Raw genomic sequence first — 23,210 nt, 5'->3', positions numbered from 1 at the left:
GAAGGTGAGCGTCTAAACAGGCTAAGCTCCCACAAAGCCAGTTCATGTATTAGGATCGAAACCTAGTGCCATTGTCCTTGGCTTCTCATCAGCCTTCATTGTCCGCCATGCTCAGAGAGTCCAGTTTCAACCCATGCTTATTCAGTCCCAGACCAGCTGGCCTTGGTGGGCTCTTAAATTAATCCATTTCTATTAATTTGTGTATAACCATGTGGATGTGACTTACTGGCAAGAGTCCGGTGCATCCATCTCTAGTGGTCACCACATGGCTTCTCCCTGACTGTGCCTACTTTCTTCTAGCATTCAATTTAGTTTTCCTGTCTAGCTTTAATCTGCTCTATCACAGGTCAAGGCGGTTTCTTTATTTATTAATCAGTAAAAGCAACATATATAAATAAGGACTTCCTACACTAAATTATTATTAAGTAAAGTACATATGTCTATCAAATTCTCTTGGTCCTCCTGTTCATATAAAATTTTTTAGCACATTTCATAGTTTCTTTTCTCTATACAGTCCTCTTGTTTGTAGCAGTAGCCAGACGCTTCTTGTTTCAGATGATCTTGATTGAGTAAGGAATAATGGTTAGTTTTATTGTTATCTGTGAATACCTTAAAAGAGCCTGCTAATTAGACTGTGTTTACAGCTTTTGAGGAGGAAGAACAAGGAACAAAAGTTTCATTTTCATCACATAATGCTGTGGACATGTTTTTCTCACCATGATTTATGAATGCTGAAGCTGACCTTCTTTACCAGCTGAAGTCATTTTTATTAGGTCTCTCCACAGTAAAATCACATTATTTGGTTTCCTTTTATACTGATTATTTTCAAGAAGGTTAATTTGTGTAGTCCAGGGTTCATGAGTACAAAGGGTTTTTTTTCACTTCTTTTGCATATTAAATCTACATAATTTGTTTAGAATTTAGCCTGAGAGATTTGATAGTTCTCAATTTCATATTTTCAATAATTTATTTATTAATATACTAGCTCATAAGCAATTATTTTCCACTTTGGGTTGTAATTTTATACTTTGGGTTTTAAATACTGCTTTGTTTAAGTTGTTTCAGTTTTCAGATTAAGAGCTATTTTAGCTGATTCTTGTTTCCTTTTCCAAAGATTTTATTCTGGTTTTTAATATATGCATGCATGTTTGTGTAGTAATGAGTCGACATGTTTTAGCTTCTGTAACTTTTAAAAGTGCCTGCAAAGGTCAGAAGATGGCATCAGATACATTGGTGCTTGAGTTACCAGGTGTGGCATGGATGAGTACACCCAGTTAAGATTCTTTGGACCAGCAGGAAGTATTCTTGATTGTTGAGTCATTTCTCGAGCCCCATCTTGCTTGTACACTTGCTTTTATGGCTTCATGAATGTGTGTTGTAGCTGTAATATTTTTTACTCTTTGCCCTTTGGGGACCCACCACCCAGCTACCAAATAAATACACTGAGACCTATTCTTACTTATGAATTCCTGACCTTAAATTGGGTTGTTTCTAGACAGCTTTTCTTAACTGAAAATGTACCATCTACCTTTGTCTTTGGGCTTTTACCTTTCTCTATTCTATATATCTCTTTCCTTCTTACTCTATATCTAGGTTTGTTGCTGGGTGGCTGCCACTAGTGTCTTCCTCTCCTTATCTTTTTTCTCACTCTTCACTCATCTCTCTAGTCCCATTTTGACTCTCTTACTGAATAATGGCATAATGTCTGACTGTGGGTCTCTGCATCTGTTCCCACTGATGCCAGAGGAAGTCTCTATGATTGGTTTTTCCATAGGTTTCTGGGCTATCTAGTCTCAGGTTCTTGGTTACCAAGATGTGTTGGTTATGGATTCCTTCTCCTGGATTGGGACTTAAGTCAAAACAGACATTGGTTGACTATTCCCATAAGTTCTGTGTCACCAATTCCCTAGTATACCTTGCAGGAATAACAGTTTATAGAGCACACGTTTCTCTTTTGGTAATATGCAATGTACCCTCAAGCACCAAACAGATGTGTGCTGAGGATCCATGTAGGCACCAGTTAGACTTCTCCATGTTCAATGATTTGTATGAGTGTTTTCCTCCACCATGGACAATGGAGTCATACAGTTAGTTTGTAGGAGAACAACTTCTTGTCTTAGCAATATTCTGGGTTGTTTGGGGATTTTCATGGGACCACCTTGGCCAAGAACTTACATGAGTGTAATCCAGTCCCTCCATTGGAATCCTTGCCTGGTGACAAGAGATGACCAGTTGGGACTCCATATCCACAGTTAGTTTTCATTAGGATCACCTTCGTATATTCCAGGAAGTTTCTATTGAAATATATTTCTACCCCCACAAATGCTCTGCAATTCTAGTACTCTCTCCTTCCATCCCATATCAACACACCTCATCACCCAGTTGCCACATCAGTCTGCCATTAAAATATATTCCGTCTCTTCTTCTCAGAATTATCTATATAATTATTCATATAATCTCCTAAATACTTGTGCACCTCTCCTCTTGACCAAATCTCTCTGTGTCTATAGTTTGTACCTCGGTTATCATTTCCTCCAGGGCTAATATATTCTGATAAGGGGATACAAAACATGATTATTTTCTAGGCCTGGATTATCTTACCCAGGATGATTTTTTTTCTACTTATGTTCATTTACCTGCAAATTTCATGATGTCACCTTTTTTAGTAGCTGAGTTACTGTAAAATGTACCACATTTTCATCTACTCTTCTATTATGGGACATCTAGGTTCTTTCCAGTTACTGACTATTATGAATAAGGCAATAATAAATATGGTTGAACAAGTATCTTTGTGGTAGGATGGAGAATCCTTTGGGTATATGCCCAGGAGTGGTATACCTGGATCTTGAGCTAAATCCATTCTCAACTTTTGGGTGAGCTGCCATATTGATTATCATAGTGCATATACTAGTCTGTATTCCACCCAGCAATGGAGGAGTGTTCTCCTTACTCTATAGCTTCATGAGCATGAGTTGTAACATGTGATTATTTTTTCTTAGCTATTATTGTACGTGTTAAGATGAAATCTCAAAGTCTTTTCCAATTTTCTTTTTATTGATGGCTAAGAATGTTGAATATATATTTAAGTGTTTCTCAACTATTTGAGTTTCCTCCTTTCAGAATTCTCTGCTTAAATCTGTACCCCATTTTTAATTGAATTACTTGTTTTTGTATATTTAGTTTTTTTAGTTCTTCGTAAATTTTAGATACTAGTCTCTATCAGATGTAGAGTTAGTAAAAATCTGTTCTTAAATATGGGTTTATTTGTATTCTTACACATGTGGATATTCAGTTGACCATCACTATTTATAGAAGATGCTATCTTTTTTCTCTAGTGTATTCTTTTGACTTCTTTATAAAAATTCTGTATCTATAGATGCTTAGAATTATGTCTAGGTCTTTGATTTAAAAATCAGGAATAGTGAAACCTCCAATAGTTCTTTTATTGTTCAGGATCAGCTAGCCTGGATTGTTGGCATTTCCATATAGAATTGAAAATTGCATTTTCAACATCTTTAAATAATTGCGTTTGGATTTTGGTTGGGATCAGATTGGCTTTACAGGCTGCTTTAGCAGATTAGCCATTTTTACTATGATAATTTTAGCTACTTGTGAGCATAGGAGGTCTTTCCATCTTCTGATAGTTTCTTTAATTTTTTTCTTCAAAAACTACTTTTTTATCATATAAGTTTTTCACTTGCTTAGTTAGAGTTGCCCCAAGAAATTTTATATTATCTGAAGTTATTGCAAAATGGGTTACTTACTTGATTTCTTTTCATTCCTTTTGTCATTTGTGTATGAGGGCTACTGATTTTTTTCAGTTAATTTTGTATTCAACTCTCTGGTGAAAGTGTTTATTAGCTGTAGGAATTATCTTGGGGAATTTTTAGGGTTACCTATGTATACTATTATGTGTTGCAGGGAGAGGCAGCTTGTTTGTCCTGGCTGCCTGGCTAGCTTAGACTTGAAATAATCACATAGAAACTTAACCTGTCTGTCTGGAGTGAGAGAATCATGGTGACTGACTGACTCGAATTCTTTCTCCCAGCATTCTGTTATGTTTACTCCACCCACCTAAGGGTTGGCCTATCAAATGGGCCTAGGCAGTTTCTTTATTAATTAACCAATGAAAGCAACAGATAGAAAGATGACCCTCCTCCATCATATGACCACTTTTTTAAAATGCTAAGTGCTTACAAATTTAATTTGCAACATTACTCGGTCAAATAAGGTACTTCTTGCTTGCTCTGCCCAGTCCAGCATGGCAGAGCCACTTGTGCCTTGAAATGTGCCCACCACCCAAATTCCAGGCACACAGTGGGGTCCAAGTTTCCATCAAGCAAGTTGCAGCACACTGCTCACAAACCCCATCCAAATACTTGGTCTCCTGAAACAGCCAGAGTTCATGCTGGCAGCACCCCCCAGAAAGCCTGCATTTCAAAACAGTGCTGCTTTTTTTTTTGGCTGTTGCTACTGCTGAATCAGAAATATCTCTGTTAAAGAAACTTCGGTAAGCCACCAGCAAACAGCAAGAAGCTGTGATAAATTTTGTATTTTTTTCTAGAATTCCTTTTCAAGCTTTCTGAGGTTTTATGTGGATATAGTTGACCACTTTGGAGTGCCAATTGTCACCTGCAAATAAAGATGCTTTGACTTCTTTATTTCCAATTTCTGTCTCATTGATCTCCTTCAGTTGTTTATTGCACTAGCTAAAACTTGAAGTACTATATTTTGTAGAGAGTGGACAACCTTTTCTTCTGTCTGGTTTTGGTGGAATTGATTTGAGTTTCTCTATATTGAATGCGATATTGGTGATAAGATTGCTATAACTTAGTTTTAATACATACAGGTATCTTCCCTGTATGCTTATTCTATTCAGGACATTTATCATGAAGGGATATCAGTTTTGTCAAAGGTATTCTTTCATCTAATGCGATGATTATATGTTTTTTTTTGTTATTTCAGTTTGTTTATATAGTGTGTTATATTTAATGATTCTCTTATATTGATCCATCCCTGTATCTATGAAATGAATCCTGTTTGAACATGGTGAGTGATTTTTTTGATATTTTCTTGGATTTTGTAAGCAAGTATTTTATTGAGTAGTTTTACATCTATGTTCATAAAGGAAACGAGTCTGTAATTTTATTTCTTTGTTGAATCATTTTGTGTTTTCCCTGTTAGGCACTATGGCCTCATAAAAGAATTGGGCAACAGTTCTTCCATTTCTATTTTGTGGAATCATTTGAGGAATATTGGTATAAACTTTTCTTTGAAAATTTGTAGAATTCTGTACTAAAACCTTATAGCCTTGCATTTATTTGTTGGGAAATTTTAATGAAGGCTTCTGTTTTCATGATGGATTGTAGGTCAATTTAAATTGTTTATCTAATTTTGATTCAACTTTGATTAGGTGGTACCTATTGAGAAAATTATCCAATTTTGTGATGTACAGGTCTTTAAAGAATATTCTTTTGATTCTCTGAATTTCCTCAGTGTTGTTTGTTATGTCTCCCCCTTTCATTTTTAATTTTGTTAATTTGTATAGTCTTTCTCTCTCTGCCTATTAGTTAGTTTGGCAGAGGTTTTATCTATCTTGTTGATTTTATCAAAGAACCGACTTTGCGTCATTGTTTCATTGTATTGTTCTCTTTCTTCCTATTTTATTGATTTCAGACTTTAGTATCATTATTTCTTGTTATCTATTCTTCTTATGAGTGATTACTTCTTTTGTTATAAACCTTTTAGGTGTGTTGTTAAGTTGCTAGTTTAAGATCACTCCATTTTGTTGTTGTTGTTGTTTGTTGGCATTTAGTACTTTGAACTTTCCTCTTAGTATTGCTTCCATTGTGTCTCATGAGTTTAGGTATGCTGTTTATTTATTTTACTTGAAATTTAGGAAGTCTTTAATTTCTTTCTTTAAGTCTTGACCCATTTTTCATTTAGGAGAGAGTTGTTCAGTTTTCATGAGTTTGTATGTGTTTTGTTATTTCTGATGTTTATCAGCTTTTATCCATGGGGGTTTGCTAAGATGCAGAGGGTTATTTCAGTATTCTTGTATGATGTTTTCTTAATAATCTCTTTTACAGAGTTCTAGGTTTAGCTTGATGGTGACTTTTTTATTGTTGTTGTTAAAGACAATGCTTTTTGTTAAATGTGAAATGTCGTTAACACAGACAAGGCCACATAGACTTCTGACTCAGTCATTTTCTAGATACTTTAAAGTTTGCATTTTAAATTTTGGTTTATATTGTTTTCTATATTAATTTTGTGATAATCTCAATTTTATGAATGAATAAATTCATTTTACCATCTGCTGAAGAGACAGAATGATCTATAATGCATTACTTTTACTTTTGTCAGAGACATTTTAACCAAGTATATGGAAGTCAATTCTGAAATTATTCCTTTTCCATTGTTCTATTTTGTTCTCTGCCTCTTCTTTTTTCTTTTTTTATTTATTATTTTTTAAATTTTGTTTTACATTTCAATCACAATTCTTCTTCCCATCCTTACCACTAGATCAATGACCATCCACTCATCCCAATATCAATGGCTATGATGGGAGTCAACCAAGTCTGGCACATTAAGCTGTGGCAGAACCAAGCTTCTCCCTCCTGAATTAAGGCTGAACATTGCTTCCCACCATAGGGAATGGACTGCAACAAGCTAACTCATACACCAGGGATAGATTCTGTTCCTACTGCCAGGGAACCCACAGATAGTACAGGCTTCACCATTCTCTCCCACATAAGGAGGGCCTAGTTTGGTCTCATTCCTACTACCAGGGAGCCTACAGATATATAGACTTCAACACTCTTTCCCACATAAAGAGGGCCTTCTTTGGTCCCATGGGAGGTTCGACAGCAGTCAGTCTAAAGTTCATGAGTTTCCACAAGCTTGGTTTAACTGTCTGTGTAAATTTCTTCATGATGTTCTTCACCTCCATTGCTTATATATTCTTTCCTCCCTCTCTTTCACTGGATTTCCAGCCACTATGCCTGTGCTTAACTCTTCTGTTAGGGAATTTCAGAATTCCTGTTTATCCTGATTATTCAGTATTCTATTGGTTACTCATTTGTTTGTTTTTACTTTGTTTCATTTCTGAATAAACTTGAGATCAGTATAACTATACCCAAAAATATGATGTCATGGTTTTATTTGATAGTTTTAAATCTCCGTCTCGTCTTGGAAAAACTCATATATAAAAAAAAATATTAAGCTTTACGTCAGCATAAAATTGTTCTCCATTTAATTGAAGTTTCTCTAATCATTTTTATGAAATATATTTATATATAAGCAGAAAACTACTTTCACACATGCATGATTAAACCTAAGCATTTCAGAGTTTGTCATATTATATAATAATAATTTGTTTGAATTTTGTTATTCATTGTTAATTTAAAGAATGAAATACTCTTGCATTGTATAGATTTATGAAATTCATTTTTAATTCAGAATCTTTTTAAATGAATATTTGTAATTTTTAATTTCATAATACATAACCAACGATAGATTCATTTCTTCCATAAAACTTTTATAAAATCCTATGTATATATGGAGATATATTAATTTTATTATATAGTCTTACATAAGCTAGGCTGTTTACTACAATGTTGACTATAAGTTATGACTGGAAATATTTTAATTATGAATGTGGAAACGAGACTCTCACAATAATAGTAGATTATTTTTTACTATGGATTGAGTGGTGAGTTTTTTCCACATGCTTCTGTGTGAGTGTCACATGACATTATCATATGACATATCTTCTACTAGATGACAAGTTTCAGATTTTCACATATTCCATTGGGAAAACATCTCACTCAGTTTTCTTCAATGGAGTGTTACTGGGTATATCAACTACATGCCCGATGAGACCTGATGTCCCAGTGTAGTTGCTCAACACCAAATGAACTCCATGTTATTTCATTGGCTTTTTGTGTCTTAGTTTTTTTGCTGTTTGGGTACTTTTTTCCCTTGTTGGTTCATTATTGGTTTTTATTCTTTCTTTCTTTCTTTCTTTCTTTCTTTCTTTCTTTCTTTCTTTCTTTCTTTCTTTCTTTTGGATTTTCGAGACAGGGTTTCTCTTTAACTTTTTGGTTCCTGTCCTGGTATTTTCATGCTTTGATTTGTTTTCCAGAGAGATATGAAGTTGTGGGATAGAGAGGCAGGGAAGATTGAAAGTAAAATAAAATATCAAAATATATTATATGAAAATACATTAAATAAGAATGTTTTGTTAACATTTGTCTCACAGTATGCATTTTAATTACTTTGTTTCTAATTTAACTTATATGTGGGAAAATTGTGATTACTTCTTTCTGCTGTACATAGTAATTCCACCAGTGATTCTGTCTGGGTCTGGTAAAGTTTATCATTGCAATTTGTTTTCTGCAGATTAAACTGTGATAGTGATAGTTACTTTCCTTCCTTCCTTTCTTTTTTCCTTCCTTTGTTCCTTCCTTCCTTCTTTTCATCCATCTTTCCTCCTTTTCTTCTTTCTTCTTTGAGACAATGACCTCACCATGTACCAGATTCTAGTTTGAAACTTGCTATTTATCACTATCCTCCACTTTTCACTCTCTTTCTTAGCGTCCTGAGAGTTGTGTTTACATACATGTTCCTTGACACTCAGTGTCTTTAATCTTAATGGGACACTCTGTAAGCATAGTTCGATAGATGATTAGATCATGAGATTTCTGATCCAGTACATTGCTTTCTACTGATGGCTTCCAAATTGACATAGATTTTTGGGGAGTGGTGAACCTGTAAACGGAGGGCCCTGGTTTTAGAAAAAAGCCTCTGAAGGTGTATCTTTGAAGTGTATATCTTAGCTCTGGACCCATCATCTTCCTTCCTTTCTTTGGGTCAGCTGTGATGTGAAGAACCTATGCCTCATACTCTTATTGCTCTGAAGTTCAGAGCAGTAGATACTGTCAGTTAAAATACACAAAACCGAGGAAAAATTCTTTTCAGTTGTAGACTGATTCTTGCAGATATTTAACATGGCAGCAAATAACCGACCAATGTGAAGTGTTAGTGCAGCCCTATATAAAATGCATAACAATTGTCCAATAAAAACAAGAGGAAAAGGGTTGAACCACAGAGTAGACTAATGCCCCAAACCAGGAATTTTGAGAATAGTCATTCTAGTTTCCTGCCTATAACATTAACTAATTAGGAAAGAATTCCCATAATGTGTTATAATGTAATCAGTTGTTATAAAGTTTTTGACCTTTAAAAAGAGACCTCTCAATATAGACAGCCTCAAGAAAATAAAGAGAAGTTTGGCTAGCTTTTATTTAAAACAAAATAAAATGCCCAGTGAGGCTTACTTTTTTGTTGTTGTTATTGCAAAATGCTAGATTATTCATTTGAGACAGTGGGGTGCTCCTGTAGTGCTCTTCAGCCACTCTCAAGCTCAAGAATATTTCATTTTCTATTGTGTTGTTTCCATTTTTACTGTTGTGGACAATCATATGCCAAATTTTCTTGTGGCTGCATTTTGATCACATACATATTAACATCTTCTATTTTTAGATTTGAGTTACTGATAAAAGAAACATAAAGTGGTACATTTCCTGAAATATCTTATCAAACACTTCTCAAGAATAATTGTAGAGAAGCCACTCAAAGTCCACAAGCCTATTCTATGAAGAACCTCTTTTCATTTTAAAGACAAGTTCTCAATCCATCTTCAAATATGCATTTCTTTTTTCAAAAAACATAAATTGGATTTTTTACAGTACTATTTCAAAAAATTAAATTAACTTAACGGCTATAGAAATCATCCAAGAAGAATATATATACTTCTGGAAGTGAATCCCCATCTTTTTCTTGCTGGGTTATAGCTGCCACTCTCAAGAGGCCCGTTGTTCTTTCACTGAAGTAATTGGCAGTTTTGAGAGATAAAAATTCCATGTCTATTTTGGAAGTGATCTGAAAGAAAAGAATGAGTTACTTTATTTCCTTCTTTTAAGGTATTCTTAAAACCCATCACTAAGATTTACTTAAACTTAAAATTAATATGCCAAATGCTAAACAAACATTTGTTTTCTGGTTCTTGTACAAATAGGATTCTTTCTACTGATTATGAAACAAATTGAGTCAAGAACATACTACTAATAATGTATTGTTCTCCTTAACGTAGTTTGAATTCATTTTGTTGCTGCATAGATTTTGCAGGCGCAATAGAGACATGGTGTTTTAGAACTCAATGACATTAGAATGATAGTGTAGCTTTGCTTTTTAATATACTGCATGATTTGACTACATGCAAACACATTATTCTTCATCTATTTGTTCTCAAATGTTGATATTAGTAGTTATGTGTTACAAATCATTTGTAGAGCATTGAGATTGCTAATACATAGCATATAATATTAATTAAATAAATGTTGGTCAAGAATATACTATACATATATTTGTACTCTTGGTCAGGGTATTGTACAATTCATTTAGCAATGTAATGCAAATATCGAGTCCTTGAAAGCTATTATTACCAACATTTTAGGATAGTAAGGAAATGCAGTTTAATAATTAGTCACCTATTATAATGAAACTTTTAGTCACATTAGGTATGTTTTCAAGTTCAAACAGAGGTATATTTTATCTAGACAGATCATGTTCAAACAGTTCAGAGATCTGCAGAATATGACATTTAAGATGTTTTAATAACATAGGTTCTTTTTTATGACAATAAGACATGTCTGTTTCTGGCAGCACCAACTTCAGAGAAGATAATGGAGATTGGAGAAACCCCACATGGAGTTTACTTTCTTTTTTTTTTTTTTTTCCTGTCGTTTTTTTTTTTAACTTATTTATTTATTTTTATTCTTAAAATTAATCTCAAATTTGTAACAATATACAATATTCAAATATAATATACCAGAAGTTCCATCAAATTAAACTACATTTAAAGCTAGTAGTTGCTTTTGAAAAGTAGATTCAACAATCTACATTTTTATCTTATCATATCTATATCTTTCTTTTATCAGAGTAGATTCAACAGTCTATTCTTTTATCCTATGATATCTATAACCCCCCTTTTCCCTTCAAAGCAAGAACCTTGAATCAAATTTTCTTTGTTTAGTTTTTGTCTTGACCATCAACAATATCAACTTGTAACCAATCCCCCTAAATATCAATAAATATCCATAACCCAATGAAAGAGAAAAAGTCAGCACCCAAACTCTAAGGAAAGTTGGCAACATGTTCTTAAATTTGCTTCTTGCTGTTTGGGGGTTACGGCATCTTTAGGGGATACTGAAAAGAAAATTTTGGGTTAATTGTCCTGGGAGAAGTATCTGTATCATTTTTTGTTCGTTCTCTGTGTAATGGGAAAGTGCAGGGCTTATCTCAAGTCCTGGCTAGAATTGTCTGTTAAGTTGGATCATCTTAGTTAGTCACCTTGAAATTGTTCTGAGAAGTTTGTAGTCCAAAGCCAATCTTTAGGTAATGCTTTTTAGTTTAGTAGTGTGATTATATTCCTGGAAGAATCATCATTGTCGTGCCCTATCCTCCTCATGGAAATTTTAAAGGTCACTGTTAGGCAGGTTCCTGGTTCACTGCAGAAAGCTGATAGAGAATCAAACCCAAAATTGTGTATAGGAAGGTAGATGAAACCTTTTATTAGAATTAGTTAATACTTTATATAATTATTAATATTATAACAAAAGTATAATATATATTTATAATACCATATATAGATTTATAAGTTTTATTTATATATAAATTAATAAGATTATATATATATATGTCTTATGAATTTAAATAAAAGCTGTTAATGAGTCAATATAAAATCAAAAGATTATTATATTAGTGGCAATAAAGTAGCTTTTAAATATTTGTTTTTCTTCTGTCCCATACCAGGTGGTTCTTCTGACATGAGACAGAGATTTTGTTTTCACTTTAATAAGCATGCTTTTATTTAGAGAAAGAAAGAGTCATACTCTAACTCCAAAGACAGCTTTGATTTTTAATTAGATTGGGAGTATATAAAGACTATTTATATTATATGTTTGTAGAGAACAACAAAAACAAACACTTTGGAAGATTAATAAAATTTTATCCTGTCGGAAAAAAAAATAAATGTTGGTCATAATGATAAGATAATTAAATAATAGTATATCATTTATTGTCTCTTTATAAGAATGTTTATAATTAATCAATTGAGATAAGTCAGGAAAAATTAGAGGGAAATAAAGTTCCTGGGTGACTATAAATGATGACACTATTTTATTGTTTCTAAGAGTGGAAGCAGTGTTAATCTAGAGCTATTTTTTCTTTTTTCTTTCTTTTTTATTAAGATTTTTAAAAACATAATCTTTTCTCATTTTACATATCTATCCCCATTCCCACTCCTTCCTTAGTTATTATTGTTTTATGCTTAATAGCACTGCCTGCTCTTGCAGAGGACTTGGCTCAAGTTCCCATCAACCATATCCACTGCTTTACAATTCTTTATTTCATTTATCTAAAGATTTGACAATGTCTTCTGAATTCCTAGTTACCTTGCATGCTTGCACATGGTATATATAAATAAACTCAGGCACAGAAACACACAAATCTTTTTAAAACATTAGTGATAAAATTTTGACTGTACACAATAGCCCCTTGATCCTTGTCAGTAATGGTAATCTTGGTATTTAGTTTATCTTAGCTTTATTTTGTTTCAAAATTTTTATTTCATAATGTTCTATTACTGATAATTTCTATTATTTTAGACAATTGTTAAATCTTCTTATTTGCCAATTAGTATGCAAACTGAATGTGTGTGCAAGGGAACCCGATATACCTCTAGAGAAGAAGTGCAACTCATAGTGTAATATAGATTTCATATGTGCTATTTTATTTCAGGGGAAGGTTTCATTGACTGTCCATGGTTACTACTAATAAATTGTAAATTTTGAAATTCAGTATTTGTGGGTGAGTAATGCATCCATAACATCTCCTTCCTAAGGGAAACCTAGTGTTGGTCCCTTCAGAAAACCAAAACAAATACCAGTCTAGGTGGGTCATAAACTCTAGAAATGTATTTCTCCAATTTCTAAGACATGATATGCCCAATATCAATACAGATGGATGATTCTATGTCCAGTGAAGACCCATTCGTTGTTTCTTAGGTTATTCAAACTGCTGTCTTGCACAGTGCAAGACCACTAATCGCGTTAGTGAGGGTTCCATCCTCATGGTTAAATCAGCTCTCAAATTCTTCACTCCCTCAACCATGATCTTAGGTAATGGAAAATTAGTTTATATATGCACACACATATATGTACACAAATACACACACACACACACACACTTTCCCAAAGCAAACCCTGAAGAGTAAACAGAATCATGACAATATTTAAACCACTCAGCAAACCCTTATCCCTTTTTTATAAAGTGAGTGACACTGCTCTCTATGGAAATCAGAAAATTGTCTATATTATGTCCCTAAAGGACAGTCTTATATCCCAAGCTCTTTGTATGAATATTTCAAGTTGAGAAAATGAAAGTAGCTAGCTGAATAACTTTAAAATTTAACAAAGGCCTTCTTCAGTGATTTTGCCATACTGCTTCACTATCTGAAAATGGTCACTGACAGGATTTTCTAAACTTAGGATTTAGTTAAGAATAATCCCAAACACAAGCATCTTAGAAACTGGTTGTCTGTACCAGTCTCTAGTTGAAGTATCGGGATGGCATGGATTTAAGCTGTGGATGATTAAGTTTAAGAAAACCTTGAGAAATATATGCTTTTTCAAATGGCTTTAGTAATGAAAATTCTATTTATGGGCTAAAAGTATTGAATGAAAGCATAGTTCCTACTAGCATGTGGAAAGCTTTAATTTAACTTGCAATTCAGGTTAAAGTAGGCCAGATGGTTAACAAATGCATTCTCTATCTTTGGATAAAATTAATAGGATGCTTTCTCTGGAAAAGTATAACTATGTGAGAGAATGGAATAGAAAGTCCTCATTTCTGGTACTGCTTATTTAAGAAGCACAAACAGAGAGTGAAGGAAGGGGAAGAAAGGAAGGCTTTGCTTTTATATCTGTGGCATTTTAGAACTGCGAGAACTTACATTATAGGCAAATGGTTTATAAAATAGAAATGTAGCGAGAAAGGGCATTAACGATACTCCTTGTTGAAATACAAGGTGGAAAAATCCCTCATCTAGGATGCAGGGAAATATCAGAAGATAAAATAGCTTCTAGTTGCCTTTCTTTATTATTAAGATTTTCATTGTAGATTGAATTCTTTAAGAAAGCATGTAAAGAAGTGGAGAGGGGTGCAGATAAATGGGGAATGTTTTCATAAATTACAATTCATGTAGATAGAGTGGTAAGTGGCAACATGAATAGCTTGACTCCTTATAATTCCAGTCTAATATTAATCTCCATTATGAGGACCATTCAAAGTTCCCTGTAGCTCCAAGGTATTTTCAGAAAGATTAAATGTTAAGTTTTACATTTTTATTGGTGGTGAAATGTTTCAGCACATAAAGGCACCTGCTGCCAAGCCTCATGACCTGAGTTCAATACCCAGGATTCACACACGGTAAGAGATCGTACTCCTTCAATCTACATGGTCTTTCTTCCACGCAATTGTGATGGCATACATCCTAACATATACCCTTGTACATAAAATAAAATATAAAAATGTATTAAAAAGTTTTTAAAACTCTACTTTGGTTAAAATAAGTGAGCTGTCAGTACATGTGGCAAGACTAGTGTCATCAACAGAATCAAACCAGGTAGAATCTAAAGGAATGACTGAACCTACAGAAGAACAGAAGAGTCAGCTGTGCTTGTAATTGAAAGGGTGGCAACTGAAAAGGATTAGAGGGTGGATCACAGTTAATTAGCTGCTCCTGGAACTTCAAGTCAAGGAAAATTGGCAGATAATAATTTAGTAGAAATTATCTGTCTAAACGTGAGTACCATTCTGAACAGGGAATTAGCATTGTTAGAAGCTTCCAGCTGAGAATTTAACTCACATGACATATGGAAGCCACCTGTCACAGTGCCTGGTACATAGTAATTACTCAATTAATGATTATTATTAATCTTTACTTTTAATGCCCAGCTCTTAAACACAGTGTTTCTTTTCTTTGATGAACACTATTGAATTTCTTTTCTACCTACAATAATGGACTCTTGATACTGAAACAAACTTTTAAAAAAGGATCTTCAAATTAAAGTATGTCTTCACCTAAATCTCTGCACTTGTCAGCAAGGCATGAACATGACCAAGTAGGATCAGGGTTATTGTTTGTTCATTAAGTGGAGAAAGGCAGGAAATGTACTTTGAGGGATGTATATAGATGGCTGCAATGATTTCAATTATGGTGTGGAAGTCTGAAATCAGTTAATGGAGTATTTATAAATTATTGAGTTTCAAATGCCTCATCACATGGAGCCTTAAACAAAGAGAAGAAGCACACACTCATAAATATACACACACACACCTACACACACATATGAGAGACAGAGATGCCTAATGGAAATTGTTGCTTTTGACACAACAAAGCTAATATTCAGTTATTTAATTGGATATTGATACTCAAATATAAGGCTTAGCATGTATTATAAGGTGTATTTAAAACATATGAATTTTGTGATCTTCACAATAAGACTATATACTACATATAATTATTAATTGTCATTCTGTAAGTAAATAAATAAATGATTCAGAAACATCCAGTGCTTTTCAATATGCCATAAAATGTTGTGATAAAAGCGGCGGGGCTGCGTCCCCGGCACCCGGCCGCCCGCATGGCTTTACCCGAAATAATTACATGGAAACTGTATTCTTTTGAACACTGCCTGGCCCATTAGTTCCAGCCGCTTATTGGCTAGCTCTTACATATTGATCTAACCCATTTCTAATATTCTGTGTAGCACCACGAGCTGGCTTACCAGGAAAGATCTTAACCTGCGTCTGTCTGGAGTATGAGAATCATGGCGACTCATTGACTTGGCTTCTTTCTCCCAGCATTCTGTTCTGTTTACTCCACCCACCTAAGGGTTGACCTATCAAATGGGCCTAGGCAGTTTCTTTATTAATTAACCAATGAAAGCAACAGATTAGAAAGAAATCACTCCCACATCAATAAAATATAGCTAAATATAGATTTTACATTCCACTCATATCACATAAATAACAAACAACTGTATTACAATCATTTTTATTTGAACAGGATGGTCTACAAGAGCTAGTTCCAGGACAGGCTCCAAAACCACAGAGAAACCCTGTCTCGAGAAACCAAAAAAAATAAATAAATAAAAAAAAAAACTTACAATAAATTTTAAATATCACTATTTATGGTTCTGATAGGGTCATGAAACAATTGCAGGATAAAATGTAAACATCAGGAGAATATTTTTTCAATAATTAGCATTTTGTATTTGTTCTCTGATTCTATATCAAATAATATTAATGCTATCCAGGAGGACCATAATATCTGAAAGAATCAAGACTTCTCCAACTAGTTTATTAAAATGAAAATTTGAAAAATAAAGTATTATTTTTGGTGATTTTGCTGTCATGGTGATTGTAAAATATTAGAATATAAAGTGTATACAAAGAATTTATAATATTGTATATTTCAAACATGCTGATAAAACTAACATATAGTTGGGTGGTGGTGTCACACGCCTTTAACCCCAATTCTCATGAGGCAGAGGAAAGTGGATCTTTGGGAGTTCAAGGCCAGCCTAGTCTACAAGAGCTAGTTCCAAGAAAGGTAGGACAGTTAAACAAAAAAATTCTGTCTTTAAAAAACAAGCTAACAAACAATCAAACAAACAAAAGAACTAACCTACTTCTCATTTGAACTCAGGGTTTAGAGCCTATTTAATCTGGTGCTCTTTATTGGCAATCATAAGAAAATGCCCCAAATGGGTCAAAGACAAGAGGAATATGGAATAACAAAGGAAATTGATCAAAGAGAATGTGGATTTTATGTTCTTTAGTGAGACTTGTGGATTTGTTTGTTTACTTGGGTCATTTGTATGTTGTTCTAGAAATGTGTGAAGAATTTAGAAATTTTTCTTCTTGTTAGTTTTGATTTTCACAGATGATTTGTCCATTTGCTTGTGGATTGTTGACTAAAATCTTAAAATTTCATCTCCTTGGATTGAAACTTGGAGTTTAACACTTGTTGGAAGCGATGCCCTCTATAGTTCTCCCAAAATCAATGTCGGCATCAAGGGAGGTATCTTTTATTGTTTTGCCCTAGTTCTCACCAACCTATAATGGGAATATATAAACAGTGTTCTCCATCCTAAATTTACACATTGAAATGGCAATTCAATTCAGACCAAATAAAGAAAGGAATTTTTGTTTGTTTGTTTGTTTTAATTTAAGTTAGGAGATGTTGAAAGAGGGACCTTCTACTTGCTAGAAAAGTACATAACCACTGAGTTTCATATATAGTCCTGTTTTTTTTTTCCTTTTTTTTAGACAAGGCCTAATCAAAATTTTCAGACTGTCTTTCAACTCAAATTGAATCTCAAGTAGGCCTCAAACTCCTGGTTCACCTGCTGCAGCCTCGTGAGCAGCACAGATAGTAGCCATGTGGCATTATTAGGACCAAGTTTCTTAAAGAAAATAAAACTGGTGACAGAAACCTAACATTCTTTGGAGATATGGAATCCATGACTCTGTTTGTTTTATCTTGAGAATTGAAAGTTTTAAATTCAGAATGCCATCTAATCCAGCTGTGGTAGCATATACCTGGGAAGCACAAGCAAGCAGATCTCTGGGTTCAAATAACAAGTTTCAGAGCAGCCAGAAAAAAACCCTAACCCAAAAACATGAAACAATACTAACAACAACAACAACAACAAAAAACCAGACAAGACTATTAGATCTTAAAACCTTTTCTATTACTAAATGTCTGGAGAGAGTTATTTTCCAAAATACAAGTGAAATAAGAAAAATAAAAGCTTTTGTTCTTTCCTTTTTAACCAGAAAATGATTCCATCTCTGTCCATACTCATTTTTTTTTCAACATTTCTTGCTTTTGCCTCTTGGTTTGGTGTAATTTTGATCCTGTAGGACAGCAAGTTCTTAAAATACATTTCTCAACGCATGGTTTTGCACAAGGGTTCTTGCTTGCTTTTTACGTCACTGCTGTTTAATTTTACAGACTTCCATTTCTGTGCAAATGTAACGTCTATATTAGAACCACCATTCTGAGACACACATAAGGATTCCTTGCAGTTGGTATTTCAACTAAAGCAGCACATGATTAGAATGTACAGAGATTCTAATTATCTGTTCTTCTCGGAGGTCTAGTTTGAAAGGATGGTTTTCTGAAAGGAACTGTGAGAAGACTTCTTAGGAAGTAGCCTGAAGAATAGGAGGAACTGAGGCAGAGAAAAACAAGGTAAAAGAGTAGGTTCAATTCAGAAGCAAACCAAGTTCAATATCTGCTTCATTTAAGTAAATGAGGTCTGGAGAGAATGGAATCACACCCAGTGCTGTCCTATAGCCAAAGACATGGCGGTATTGTATATTAAGATCTCTTCTTAGGGATATGGATGTTTCTACATTCCTTCAGTTTGCTATGCAATTATAGTTTTCTAAAGCAGTTTGGCAGCAGTTGACAAGAAAGTGCTATAACTGTTGGTGACAAGATCATGGGGATCTGTGGGACATGATAGCAGAATGAGTAGGCGTGGCGAACTGACAGACACCTGATGCTTTCTTGCTACACGTCACCTGATAGAAATCTGCATCTGTACAATTACTTCTTTTCTACCATTAAAGAACACTTATTCAGTGAAAATCCAAGGTAGTCCCCGAGTTCTTTGTTCATAGGAAACTCAGCTAGCATTAGTTCAGCTTGCTTTGTTTGATACCACTGAAAATAGAGATACACTTTTTGAAATCATAGATAATTAGGTTTCAATGTGTGGTTATCGCAATACAACTGTTTCCTTGAAATTAGGAATAGAATCAGTAGTGGAGATAAATAAACCCCTACTTCTAACTGTTAGCTATAAAGGGTTGCCAAGGAAATAATGTATTTATATTGTAATTATATACAGTATCTAGCAAAGGCTTTGTTTTTAGTAAAGTTTAGCCATTTGATATATTATAATGATTAGTTTTCTGTTATTTCCCATGTATTTAAACATCTAGTAATCTAAAAATTTGACGTATATCTTCACAACAGATGTGAAGCAAAAGATAAAACTATGAGAAAATATTCAAAATTTGATCATTTCATCTGAATGTCTTAGGCTATAAGCTTCTTTTGGATAGTTTTGTGAGCTTTTGTCATACACTTCAGATTTTAAATTCTGAACATATAATAAAGAACATTGAATATATACACATCTCAAATTCTCTATTGATAATTTGATAAACTAATTTTCAAAAAAACATTATAACACAGAATAATCAGCATGGAAGAGTCATGGAATTATTAGTAGTATATTAATATATTAATAGTGAAAAACATAAATGGCATTTGTTTCACAACCATCCAAAGATGACATTACTGTGCTTACACAGACAACATTTGTATATTTGCAGATTGAAATGTTTCAGATATAGGGACTATCTTTCCATCTAAATACATTTATTTCCTTACAGAACTTCATTTTCTTGTATTAGGACCTCGAGAAAACGAGTGATAAGAAAACCAGTAACCTAGGTTAATTCTTGTCTGGAATATGCCAATTTATTAAAATGTCAACCTAAAGTTGTGGTAAATGGCAGGCATTTCAAAAAAAAACCCTAAATATGGGATATTTTGTGCTGAATAAATTTAAATTATAACAGGAAACTATACATTAATTTTGAGAAAAAGCGTTAACTCAAGCATTGATTTGGAACATGTTTTCTGATCATTGTGTGAAAACCCACAGGTTTAGCCTGTACCTGTCATTGATATATGAAGCAGGACAATCATACTGTTCAGCCGGTAAGAATTCCTAAGGTTTCCCCAGGGTAGTGGCTGTCTTCAAAGCTTCTGTGGAGCTATCACTTATTTTCTCCACTTATTTGCTGCTCAGACTCTATAGATCTTTATCTGTCAGCTATGCTCCTGCTGATTGGATGCCTCTCCAACATCACTCTTGGTGATTTAAAGAAACCTCACATCTTCCACGAGGCTGATAAATGGACTTTGCCAAAGGACTTACTAATATCATTGTCAGTATCAATTTGAAATACTAGAGTAGAGATATCTAAGTCATCTGAAAAATCTATGTGGGAATATACACAACTTAACGATAGTGAAGAAGAGAAGCTTATATAAATACCCTGGAGTTTCATTTCGCAAATGATGAGTGTTAGTAAACCTTTTTTTCATGTGACTTCTTATGCCTGTGTTGCCTCCTCTAACAGGAATTTAAACTCAACTGTTATTTGAAAAAGTTTCATATCATTTTTTTATTTTAAAAATAACCATAACAGACTATACTATTAAATTCCTATAGGTAGAAATCTTTATAAATATTTCCTATTAAGACAGAGAGAAAATGTAAATCCATTTTTATTTTATCATTAATTAATAGTATACAAGTTATAAACGAGAGAAAATGAAGATTGAGTTTCAAATTTCTACAGGTTTTTTTTATGTTACCTCATATCCTTGACAATCAAACTCACCTATCATGCATATTTTGTTTTAAAAAACTAATTTAGCTATAGAAGGACCTATGATTTTTATATTATAATCTCTAAATATGTGTAGAATCTACTACTTTAGTCTTACTTGTTAAATTCTCAAAGGACCAACACATTTCCATTGATCAAATTGTGTTACTATCTCTGCATCCTATTTCTTTTGTCTCAGTTATTACAATTTGCAAATGAATTTATTTTTACACTCTGCTTATAATATGTTTCTCTATTAAACTAAAAATAATACAAGGACAGAAGGCATGTATATTCTAACAGTAATATGTTTCTCAAGGATAGCACAATGCCATGTAAATGGTATGTGATTAAGTAGATCTTAAATAGATGGCTGAAAGAATGAGTGGTGAATGACTGTGTGATCTGAAAACTAATCACACTTTAATAGACTGGATTGCCTTACTTGAGAGTGATTTTCAAGGCTTCTCTTATTTTATCCTGCTGAAACATTGACAACCATTGTCTATTCTAATGAAGTGTAACTGTTTAGTCCAGTCCCTGATATTAGTTGGAGGAGGTTGGATGGAAGCCCGATGCCAGGGAAAGTCAAGTACAGCAAATCCCAAGCTATCCTTGAAATCCCCAAGTTTCAACAAGAGGATGAAGGCTTCTATGAATGCATCGCAGGTAACCTTCGAGGAAGAAACCTTGCAAAAGGTCAACTCATTTTTTATGGTGAGTAAATAGAATTGCAAAATGTGTCAATTTTTACTGTGCTTCTGAGCAAATAGGAGAAGTCATTAATATATTATGGACATATATCATGGAAAAAATTGGAAAGGCACATTTCCAGTTGAGTGATTAGTTCTGTGATTGACAGGTATGGTAACTGCTTTTTAAAATTGGTATCTTTGGTGATATGCAAGATATTCATCAGTATGGCTATAGGATAGGGCCATTTCAAGTTCCCTATCCTCAGCTGCCCAAGGAACTAACTGGAGACATCCCCCTGTGCACCTGGGAGCCCCTCTAGGTTCAAGTCTCTTGCCAACCCTAAGATGGCTCCCTTAATAGGATATATGCTTCCCTGCTCCCATATCCATCCTTCCTTTATCCCTACCATCCCAATTCCACAAGTTCCCCCCACCCCCTTCTCATTTTTCTCTCCCCATCTCCCCTTACCCCTATCCCACCCCACCCCCAAGATCCCATTTTTTGCCCGGCAATCTTGTCTACTTCCCATATCCAGGAGGATAACTGTATGGTTTTCTTTGGGTTCACCTTCTTATTTAGCTTCTTTAGGATCACAAATTATAGACTCAATGTCCTTTATTTATGGCTAGAAACCAATTATGAGTGAATACATCCCATGTTCATCTATCTCAGGATAGTGTTTTCTATTTCCATTCATTTGCATGCAAATTTCAAGAAGTCATTGTTTTTTACTGCTGAGTTGTACTCTAATGTGTATATATTCCACACTTTCTTCATCCATTCTTCCATTGAAGGACATCTAGGTTGCTTCCAGGTTCTGGCTATTACAAATAATGCTGCTATGAACATAGTTGAACAAATGCTTTTGTAATATGATAGGGCATCTCTTGGGTATATTCCCAAGAGTGGTATTGCTGGGTCCAGGGGTAGGTTGATCCCGAATTTCCTGAGAAACTGCCACACTGATTTCCAAAGTGATTGGAAAAGTTTGCATTCCCACCAGCAATGGATGAAGGTACTCCTTCCTCCACAACCTCTCCAGCAGAGGCTATCATTGGTGTTTCATCTGGCGATGGATGGAGATAGAGACAGAGACCCACATTGGAGCACCGGAATGAGCTCCCAAGGTCCCAATGAGGAGCAGGAGGGAGAACATGAGCAAGGAAGTCAGGACCGCGAGGGGTGCACCCACCCACTGAGACAGAGGGACTGATCTATTGGGAGCTCACCAAGGCCAGCTGGACTATGACTGAAAAAGCATGGGATAAAACTGGACTCTCTGAACATGGCAGACAATGAGGGCTGATGAGAAGCCAAGGACAATGGCACTGGGTTTTGATCCTACTTCATGTTCTGGCTTTGTGGGAGCCTAGCCAGTTTGGATGCTCACCTTCCTAGACCTAGATGGAGGGGGGAGGACCTTGGACTTTCAACAGTGCAGGGAACCCTGACTGCTCTTCGGACTGGAGAGGGAGGGGGAAAGGAGTGGGGGGAGGGGGAGAGTAATGGGAGGAGGGGGAGGGAAATGGGAGGCGGGAGGAGGCAGGATCTTTCTTTTCAATAAAATAAAATTTAAAAAAAAATTGGTATTTTATTGGAGAAAGTGCTTGTGGCACAGGTATTAGGACCTGAATTCAAATCTCCATCAACCAAATAAAAAGATGTACATGGGATTACATGCGTGCAATTTCCTGTATGGGAAGACTAATCAACAGTCTATCTGAGGAGATTTTCCTAGTTTAGCCAACCAATAAGCTCCAACTTCAGAGAAAATTACTGCGTCAAAAATAAAGTTGATGATGATACCGACTCAACATCCATTTCTGCACTCCATATATGAATGTATGAACATGAACAAGCATAAACATATGCACATATGCATATATAACCCACACAGAGACACACAA

The 23,210-nt window shown here is 34.4% G+C and overlaps 1 protein-coding gene across 3 annotated transcripts in view; it reads left to right on the top strand.

Moving 5' to 3' along the window:
* The window catches only part of LOC130873039 (contactin-6), a 370,643-nt gene that overhangs the window by 252,607 nt on the left and 94,826 nt on the right, over positions 1-23,210 (top strand). For all 3 annotated transcript variants that reach the window (XM_057767572.1, XM_057767557.1, XM_057767564.1), the window contains one exon: positions 21,140-21,324. In XM_057767572.1, coding sequence (XP_057623555.1) covers positions 21,140-21,324 — 185 coding nt within the window. The remainder of the gene's footprint in view (positions 1-21,139; positions 21,325-23,210) is intronic.

This window comes from Chionomys nivalis, chromosome 1, assembly GCF_950005125.1.
Source record: "Chionomys nivalis chromosome 1, mChiNiv1.1, whole genome shotgun sequence".
Lineage (NCBI taxonomy): Eukaryota > Metazoa > Chordata > Mammalia > Rodentia > Cricetidae > Chionomys > Chionomys nivalis.
The sequence above is the reverse complement of the archived record's forward strand: the minus strand, read 5'-3'. Positions and strand labels throughout refer to the sequence as shown.